General features: G+C 31.0%; 1 protein-coding gene across 1 annotated transcript; it reads right to left on the bottom strand.

Moving 5' to 3' along the window:
* Positions 1-1,007: 1,007 nt before the first annotated feature.
* LOC132749130 (uncharacterized) lies at positions 1,008-8,957 on the bottom strand (the record flags this gene model as incomplete). Its single annotated transcript, XM_060738825.1, is given in 8 exon segments — positions 1,008-1,795; positions 3,772-3,888; positions 4,603-4,734; positions 5,851-5,976; positions 6,453-6,545; positions 7,353-7,442; positions 8,024-8,212; positions 8,806-8,957. Coding segments are annotated over 8 exon segments (1,004 nt in total), but the record flags the coding sequence as incomplete, so codon positions are not given.
* Positions 8,958-11,013: the final 2,056 nt, after the last annotated feature.

Raw genomic sequence — 11,013 nt, 5'->3', positions numbered from 1 at the left:
AAGTCGAGCTAAAAATGAAACAAAAAATCTTAAACTAAACACAATCAAACAGAACATTTATAACTAAAATCACTAAAATTTATTGCACTTCAATATATTATAATTTGTAAGCACTTATTCTAAATAAAAGGTATGTACATTTGTAGCCCAAACTTTTAAAATTTTTAAACATTTGATTCTTGTAAAGTATTACCAGCAATAAAAAAATCAAGCATATTTTTAATTGCTCAAAGTGTTTCATAATTTCAGTACTTTTCACAGTCTCAACTTGGTTAAAAAAAACTGGTTTAGGAAATGATTAAATGATTAATATGACAGTTATTGCCTTACTAGTTCACCTGCCACTAGTATTGAACATGGGTATCTACCACCTTACACAATCAAGGTATTTACCACCTTATACACACAATCAAGAAAGAAAAAATATCATGAAACGGTACAAAATTAGTTTATATACTTAATCACAATGTGAGATGAAGGATATACATTGCCCATCCCTGTGAGTGATATGAAATATATTTCACTGACACAATCCTGGATTTCATAAGGTAAACAAATTAAAGTACTGATATTATTAAATTTCAATAATTATACATAATTATGATAGAAAAAATAATTTTCACAACTAGAACACATAAAATATACAAAAAACATGTACATGATAATGTACTGTACTGTATCAATTCTTCACAAATTATAAGTTCAAACTAAATTGTATCTTTATACACATTCAGTTCAGCTGTCTAGAGAAACTCCTTTCAGGAACAACAAAAATATTTAAGCCGTGTCACGACAAAACCATCATAGTGCATTTGCGACCAGCATGGATCCAGACCAGCCTGCGCATCCCTGCAGTCTGATCAGGATCCATGCTGTTCGCTTACAAACCCTATAACAAGTAGAGAAACTAATAGCGAACAGCATGGATCCTGAGGGTGTTGTTCTGCAGAAGGTAAATAAAAGCTCACTGTTTTACTCTAACAAAGAAAATAATAATTTGTCATTCTATATCTTAATAAACAAACATTTTTTTTAAATCAACCCAAATACAGACAATCAACCCAAATACAGACATTTTGCAATATTATTGACAAAAATTACACATTCAACAATCAACTTCTTTAAAAAAGAAGAAGAATAAACAAGATGTATGTTTATTTTATACTCAAAACAAATAAATAGCAAATCAAAGTTGACGACCCAAATTAGGGGCAATTTGCAATAATTGACAAAAAAAACAACAACATAATTACACCTTTCAAATATTATAAATAGAACAAACATTTGTGTAGTAAAAAGTCAGACCTAAAACTGGAAAATATACCAAGACGTAGGTATATCCTTCTATCACATAAAAATGAGCAATTTAAGAATAAAAAAATATAATATTATATCACTTTAAAAACTTCAGGTTTTTCCATCATTAAAAAAAATCACTGTTTAAAAACAATCACCGTATTTCTCCTCGAAGTGCTTATAAATGTCACGCAGGCATTGAGAGAAACAGAAAAAATATTTGCATCATGTTGTTAAAAATTCAAATCTCTCACCCAAGCCTTCAGAAAAAATCTTGTTCAACAGCATATTCAATTCCAGGACTAGGTGCCTTAAGCCCTTTGATATGTCTTAATAATGGTCTCTTGTCATTGCTGAACACCATTAACTATGTCTATATAACATTAGATATAATTCAGTGTTTCTCCCCATAGAAAACACCCCATCGCTGGTCAGTTGTACGATTTAGTTTATCCTTCCATCCATTTACAATATAATCAAAATCTTCTTGAGAAAATTCCTGAAATACAGAATAAAATTTCCAAATTGTAAACCAGTCTAAAAATTCATCAAGCTGATTGGTTGATTCAAATCACAGATTTGAAATTGACCAATGGTTGCTTCCGACTGTAGATTGGTTTCTAATATAGAATAAGAATTTTGTATGAGGCATAGACTTGGCAATCAAATTTGAAATTTCTTTATCAGATAGAATCTCATAAGAGGCTGCTGATTGCATAGATTTATTCATATTTGTAACAGTATTCTTGGCAAATGCAAAAAGTGTCTGACCAAAATTTCATTCTAAGTAGTTTACAAAATAATAAATCATTAACTCATGTTTAATTAGTGACTACATGTTAACATTAATAGATTTTTAGGTGGGGGGGGGGGGAGTTGCATCAACAGTTTAATGGTCATAAAGTGACTTATTTCAGAAATGAAAAAGCACCTGTGTAGAATAATGGAAATGCCACAAGCAAGCTGAGCCTAAATAGCTTTCCCACATGAAAGAATTCAAAGTCATTGGCAATACATAGCTTAAGCACATGACTTTACTTACAACAACATCCCTACAATTCGGTGACATGTGTTACATTGACACAGTGACATTTGAATGACAAAATAGATCACTAAAGGGTTGACAATATAGGTCTTTCATACAAAACTTTTATATAATAACCTATTTAATAAGCCACCACAACCTAACAGTGCAACAGTTATCACAAAATGTCATCATGTTAACTTTGCAGGTCAAGTAAGGCTATATATAAAGACGTTTGTTTCCAGTCTCCCTTGGAGCCCTTATTTTTCAGCACAAATTTTAGACTTTTTTCATTTGCCTTACATCTTTCCATTACATTATATCAATAAGTTAAATAATATATCTTATAAAAAAAAATCCTACACATTATCCACATATTTTGTTGAAGACCACAAATCAAATGTTTAAAAAAATTGTCTTGCCTAAAACTTTGAAGATAAAACCAAGTTGAAATACTGTAACACAGCTCATAGCTTTTTTGTTTACACAGGAATGCAAAATTTGTATTTAAGAATGTAAGTATGTCAGATACAAATAAAAGTATGAAATAAAAATCTTGGTCAACTTCTATATACCTATTAATTAACCTTCAGCTACCTAGTGAAAATGAAATATTAATTCTAGGCTAGGCTGAACAAAAAAACAACAGAACTATTATAGCCTTGAATATATGCATGTAATGCGTGACCTAGATGCATGTTGCATAGTGCCACAAAAAAATTCTACCATAGGAAAATACCCAGTACTTTTCCATATCTTATTTTAGAAAAGGAAAAGATATATCCAAGATTTAACCCTTAACATGTTAAATTTGTGTAATTAGTAATTGTATAATCCCCTGCTTTTGATTTAGAACAGTCAATTCCAATTTAAAGGGATTTTAATATCAAAATACTAAACTTGAGCTACAAACAGTTTAGAGGTCAAAAGTGCCAGTTTGCCTGGTTCTAACCTGCTATCAAAGGCATATCACTTTTGGTTTCAGTAAGTTAAAGGCTAAAATGGGGCTATCTAATCTACGTATAATGTTACAATCATTCAAGGTTGCAAAGTCTGGCAGGTTTTTTTCTTCTTCAATGTATACATTAGTCAAAAAATCAATTCACAGTATTTCTTAAATCATATCCCAACTGTTATCTTCTCGGCATTACCTAGTTGCTTTAGTTTTTGAAATTACATAATTTCATGTAACTAGGCATGTAAAAAAAAGCCAGCCAGAGTGAGTGAGAAATAATTTAGAGTCAAGTCTTCTTATCTAGATGATTTTAACCCTTGTCATCTTTAAATCAAAAGTGATTAGCCTTAACATACTTTATGCTGTTGGCAACTTAATTTTTGTGTTTTGATATTAAAATTCCTGAATATTTAAATACACTGTTAAAATGTTTTAAAAAATCCAAAGACTTCCGCATGTTAAGGGTTTAAAGCGAATGCAGTAACTCAATATTTACCTGAAGGAATTCTTTTTTAACACTTTCTGCCACAACCAATTCTTTTTCTAAACTTCGTACAAATAAATCTGTCCTGTCTTGAGCTTTTACGTTAGAGAATCCAGCAGCTTCCAAAACCTACAGTAAAGAAAATAAAATGTTACATTTTGTCAAATACAATAAACTCCACTTATAATGATATCATTACCGTTTATAATGATAAGGTCTTGTAAGGATGCTATTGACGTGGTTCCAACACTTGTTATCAAATTGGTTGCCTCTCAGATATACAATGTAATGAAATCCCGATATAACGGTATGAATTTGGTGGTCCACTGAATATCTTTACAAGTGGAGTTTGCTGTAGATTGATCTTCTATTAATGCAATGTCTTAATCTGATCAGATGAATCATAAAGATTTTTGACATGTTATCAAGATGGTTCAGTATAAACAGCTGTGCAGTTATATAACCCACTTAAGGTCATTTAACAAACAGTAGAGCTATATAACCCACTTAAGGTCATCTAGCAAAATAAACAGTACAGTTGACACAAAATACTCAGGCTCAAGTCCAACCATACATCAAAAATTAAGAGAAAATTTGTTTTTGTATTATTACAATAGTTTTATTTCTGCCATGAAAAGGCACAGACGTTCTGTAAGCTAGCTGGATAGCTACCCCACATGAAAGAATCCAAAGTACCTTCCTGGATTCAAACCCACAGTGGTTTGTAAGACAATGACCTTATCCACATAGCCACAGATGTCCCATCCGTACTGAGCTAAGCTCGTTACTTGGCCATAAAAGCCTATAACTATAATATAGCATCACTACATAAATAAGAATTACCTCCCCATATCTCCTAGGTGATAGTAGATTGTATCCTCTCTGTTTAACATAAGATCTGAAATGTTCCGAATGTTCACCATCGCTACAACAATAATCTGAGATGAATACCTTGCCCCCTACCTTCAACCATTTCTATAATATAAACATAAAATTATACAACACAGACTTTAATAAAGGTAAGCTTGAATAAATTTTGTTTAATGTTTCTTAAAAACACAATGAAAACAGGTAGATTTATTGAAAAGATACCATTTCAAAAACAGCTCTACTCTTATGATTTACCAATATACATGTCTTAATTTTGTAAATTATAATTATTTTTAGAAACTAAATAAAATAAGACAAAATTCTGTATAACAAATAACAGAAAATAGATCTTATAGTGCTTTTTTGCTTTTAAGAATATAAGAACAACATGACAGGATAACTTTTGAAAATTCTTTACATTATATTTTGCAAGTAACAGCTTAACCTTAAAAGAAACTTTAAATAAATTAATCTAATATTAAAAGCACTCAACTGAGGTCAAAAGGTCTTAAAACATAGACTTTAAATTTCTTACAAATAGATTAAAGATCCTGTGTGTTTTGTGATTGATATTTTTACTGTGTGTATACCACACTTACAATAAATTATATATGTATATAATTATGCAAATAAATTTTTTTTCAAACATCGAAGAATATGTAAAATATGTACTGCAAATATTTGTGCACATTATATGTTATCAATAAATATATGCACTCATTTCTTATTGGAAAGTTTGACTTGAAATTTATAGAAAATAAATTTCTACCCCCTTTATTTACATGAAGTGTTAAGTTCGGTATTATCTTTATAAATAATGCTTATTGGAACTTACAATATTGATAAATATTAGTTTGAGCATCATATTTATGAAATTAAACCATAAAAAAATTGTGTCACAGGATCTTTAAGTAAAGTGCTTAAAACAGAAAATTCTGTGAAGGATAATAAAGAAATATACTCAGAATTAAATTAAAGATGTTTTTTTGTATAATTCTTAACCAGATTTGAGCGAAAATGTCATTTTTGGGTCATTTTGCACAATAAAATTGACTGTTCTGGAAAAACAAGTTGAGGACTTGAAAATTTGTAAACAAGTCACTGATCTAGACCTACATAGTACTCTAATCTCAGAACAATATTCCAAGTCCCGTCATGTCAAAATACCTCGGTGGAGTTCCTTTAATAAAGTTTGAAAGAAATATGAAAAAAAAAACTCACAAAGAATTGTTTAAATAATGCAAGTTTATCAGCTATATGTAGAATAGTGTCTCTACTATATATAACGTCAAATGACTCGGGTTTATATTCCCGTCTTGTAGCATCGGCAATCTCAAACTGTACTTCCTGTGGGAGAAAAGAAAATAAAGATATTTTATAAATAGTTTATCTAAAAGTAACATAATTCATTTAATCTTTAAATTTAAACTGAAGGCCACTTAAAAATAATTCACAACATAAAAGCTTTGTGACAGGCAAAATTTAAATATTCTTTAATGATAGCCCTACAGCAAGAATGTATCAAAAATTACTACATATCAGTATGACATGCACAATAGTTTTTCCCCTCTTTTTATTTATTTAACTTTAAGTCTACAGGCGGCAACAAAATCTAACCATGTGATCAGTACAGACCAAAATTCATGCCATCTGATCATGGTCTGCACTGTTTGCTATTCAGTCAGTATATTTATTTTTTTTCATTTTCCCTAATAATGATGAATTTGTCAAGATGGGCCAGTCCATTTATGATATTCAGCTGGATAACAGTTTAAGATAATCCGGTGAAATGGAAAGTACTTATACTATCATAATAAACTTACTTCTTCAGACACCCCCACTTCCTTGGCTCGTTCTAACCCAATGTTGATCATGTTAGATGATAAATCTATTGCTACAACTCTAACACCAAACTCCTGGAAAAAAATCAGCATAAATACAATAAATGAAAAAGGATTAGTCCATTCAAGGTTTAAGTTATTTCAATATCAAAATACAAAAATTGTGCCATCAACAGTTTAAAGCATGGTCAGAGTTCACAGTTTTGCAGGCTGGTCTGGCTCTATACTTTTGGCAATGGCTAATTACTTTTAGTAAGAACAGGTATAGTGTTAACCTAATTTAGAATTATCTGTATTAGCAATGTTAATAGGCTATTTAACACTGTTTTAGAGTTTTTATAGTTAGGTACTAGCCATTAGGACTATAGACCTCAAGTGATTTACTCATACTTATGAAAAATAAGTGTTTCATAGCCACAAAACACTATTAAGACTACAACTAATGTTATTTTACATGTTTATAAACAGTTATATATGTATCAATATCTTAATTGTGAATTAACCATTCGTCTGCTGTCCATGACTGAAACTATACATGCCACCAGTGCAGACAAAAACCACCTGGCACATCAGTGGCACATCCTGGAACCAACCAGTACTGAACAATGCATGTGAAAAGTTTCTTGTTCAATGGAACAACAACTTTCTCCTGACATAGTTTAAATGCACACAGCCAGCAATCCTTAGATGACTAGTCTGATGTGTTAACCAATAAGCCATGCCACTACCAAATGTTTTTAAATTGATGTCTAAAAATCCTGCAATCAGGAATAATTCAGAAAATTTCTCAGATAGTTGAGATAAAAGTTATGTTGCTTCAATTAGTGATATGTATACTACTGTATGTACTAAAGCCAAATTTGAAATCCGTTTTCAGCCTACCTTGACCATGTAGAAGGCACTGCCCCCTATACCACATCCTACATCTAACACAATCTGTCCTGGCTTTAGATCTAACTGTGATACAAATTCCTGTAAAATAACAAAGCAGTTTTATAACAGGTGCTACCAAACATCAAATTAAACTACATTTTATGATAACTTATATATTCCATGTGAGATCTTCCATTTTAATTTGAAAATGCTGTTACATTTTCATAACTTTATAAGGATCACACCCAGAGATGAGTGATTCCAAGTCAGGTTCTGTAGCCAGATAGCTACAGAGGTCAGACAGTTAAACAAACTTAGCCACAGAGGCTGACCCACATAAAATATTAACCGTAGAAGACCACCCACTAACAAACTTAACATCAAGGTCAGCTCAATACAGTTCAATTGCAATAAAAATATCTCAGTGTAGAATGTCTTTCTGGTTTGAAAGAGCTCAGTCTGTATAACACTGCACTCCAATTTTCCACCACTTCTATTTTTATGTCAAAGAAATTGATAATAAACTACTATCAAAATTATGACTAGTAGTAAAAATTATGTAATAATCTAAAACTTTCATGAAATTCTTTTTTTTATAAGTGCTTAAAGTCTAGTTGAAGAAAAAATGTTAAGAACAATCAAAACTATCAAAACATTAGTCAAAGATTAAAAGATCATACCTTTGTTGTATCAAGTCCGCCAGTGCTCACAAACGTTCTACCGAAGATTTTCTCATATCGTAGAACACCATTTGCTGAATACTGCTGATTGTCCAGGAAGTCCTGGAATGTTGCGTAACCATGACTATCACTTGCCTTCCTTCTACATTTCTGTAATAACCAGATTACCTGGTTCTCATTGTTCTTCATCTGCAATACAAAATGGGCCGGAATTAGTGAAAATTATACTTGTGTGCTATTCTGAAAGGAGGGTGTATTACAAATGTCTATTTTGTAAAACTATATTTCTATAAGCCCACAGAATAACTGTGAATGCAACTTCATACAAGCAGTAGATTTCTTCCCTATCATGAAATGAGTGAGACTAAAAAAAGGGTTGGAGCACCACACTTTATACCGTATTCAGGTATATACCAGACAAGGCGCTTGAATGATTAAATGATAAAATCTCGCCTTTACACCCAATGGAATGAATTTTAATATGTCTAATCTATCTCTACACACCAATTTATATAAGATAATGAATAAAAAAATGTAAGAATTGGCGAAAAAAACACTATATCAGATTCTGTCTATTTTGTGACCATGATTTCTGCAAGCATCTAGAGGTACTGCTACAATCCTATATTAAATCCTGTGTTAAATCCTCATGGTACCACCTTGTTTTGTTTTCACAATATTTGTAGAGATAGGATGAGACTGATGAGACCTACTCAAATCAATTATCTGCTACATTACCCCTTAACACAAAAGCATATCCACTGAAAGTGTTACAAACTTACTTTTATGTAGGACGTGAGTGGTCTTGACAACACGAGTTCAAATCCAAAAACTTCATCTTCATTTTCTGTGGGAACTGTGAGCATGGTGAACATTGCCATGTACAGAGCCGGGTCACGGTACTTTGTTGGATTGTTTTCCCGCTTTTTATTTCCTTCAAATAAAAAACAACAATGCTACATAATATATGTAAGTAACTAACGGAATATTTTTAATCATTTTGATGGTTAATTTTATACAGAAATCAATTTTCAAAAAAATCAAAAAATCAGTTTCATGAATGTACTGTTACTTTTATATTAAACTATCAATCCCTGTGAAGGGTACATGTATATCTTTTTATAATATTATTTCTACCAACCAAATAATAAATAAAAATGAATTCTGCACAAAATAAATAGAATTGATTGAATGAAACTATGAGAAAACAATAAAAGTAGATTTGGTATTACCCAACTAAAGCATTTAACATTCGTTTAGTAGGTGGGCATAAATTACTTTTACTTATTTATGCCAAACAAGGAAAAAAGCTTTTTCTTTTCACTTCTTTCCTTGTCAAATTGTTGAAGAAAAAAAAAACACTTTTTTCTTTTCTTTTTTCAATGTAACTACAACACACAAACACACACACACACACACACACACACACACCACCTTTCAATGAAGAACAAAAATAAATGTAAAAAAAATTTAATGTAAGAAAATTTAACGACCTGTCAATCTTTTGAATTGAAACACATACTTGTTGAGAAAAAATATATAATTACTTTTTTTCAATAGAAGAAAAGACTGGAGTTATCACAATAACATGAATGACCATTTGAGACTCTGAGTCCAATCCATGATGTCTTATTAGTGGGAGTCACCTTGATCTAAGAGTATCATTCATCTTTATAATTTAAAAAAAACAAAAACTTTTTAATTTCAAAGCAATATAATAGGGAAAGTTTGTGGGGGTTTTCTTTAAAGAATGAAAAATGGGGGAAAAAATATTCCAAAAAGAATAAAAATGTAAACATTTAATTAACAGACTGAACATAATAATCAAATGGTATTAACTAAATGTTCTAATTATAGGTAATTTTAGATGACAATAGATTCCTTGTTTTTCCGGTGGGGGGGGGGGTGATTTTAAAACATTTTAGGTTAAATCTCAGCAGCTGATCCACCTTACCGGCACTCCTGGATAACTAACCAGTAATTACCAATTTCTCCACAAGTGACAGACAACTTCTCCCACATGACTGCTGTACCAGGGGTGAGAGACATATTACAAGTAACATATCAGTATAACCTCAATGACATTAAATAGACAAATAAATTCAGGGTTAACAAGTCAATTTAAACAGTTCACAAGTATCTCATTTTTACTGGACATGACATCATTCCCAGTGGTTTAAATACGAGGTCACAACATGAGGTCATAATGTACAAAATGTCACAAAATGTAGCCACACTGTATGTGAGGTCAAAAAATGAGGTCATAATATATATTGATAATATGTCATGTATATTATCAGCCTTCACATTAATTCTCATATCCCTTTATCTTAACACATGAATAGTTAGTTACCTTTTGTCAGAATATATGTCAGCTCATGTCTAACAACAATGCTTTGTTAGTGATAAGCTTATCACATGGAGAAAAAAATGAGGGAGTAGAGACTTAATATCTGGGTTATCTGCCTTTGATCTTACAAAATTCTCCCTTTTTATGATTAAAACTCACATGATGGAAAATTTCAGGCATGTGTCAACATTTAACCCAACTAAATGAAAAAAAAAAAAATAGAACAAGCTTTGGTAGGTGTTTATTATTAAATGTCAAAATATAAATGCCAACAATAACTGTTTAAGGCAACATGTCTAGATATTATATTTATTTACTGTCTGACTCAAGAGGGGTGATAGGGTCTCAAAAATAAACAGTCCAGTCCTACAATAACACTTATCAGTGATATTTTTTCTTAAATTTTTCCCCTTGCCAAAAATAGGTATATTTTCCCCTAAAAATTCTTTATTTTCCCCAAAAAATGCATATTCTTCATGACAAAACAAGAATTGGCTGATGGCAGCTATTGGCTGAAAAATGCTTTCTCACACACTGAATCATTTTCTCTCACTTTTACATATCCTCATTGCATAACTTTTATGATTTTTTTATTTTATTCATTTTCTATTTTTTTTTTTCACTAACATTTATTTATGAT

This window comes from Ruditapes philippinarum, unplaced genomic scaffold (genome assembly GCF_026571515.1).
Source record: "Ruditapes philippinarum isolate M1 unplaced genomic scaffold, ASM2657151v2 ctg6288_1_1_1_1, whole genome shotgun sequence".
Taxonomy (NCBI): Eukaryota; Metazoa; Mollusca; class Bivalvia; order Venerida; family Veneridae; genus Ruditapes; species Ruditapes philippinarum.
Note: the sequence above shows the minus strand (reverse complement) of the source record. Positions and strands in the feature narration are given on the sequence as shown.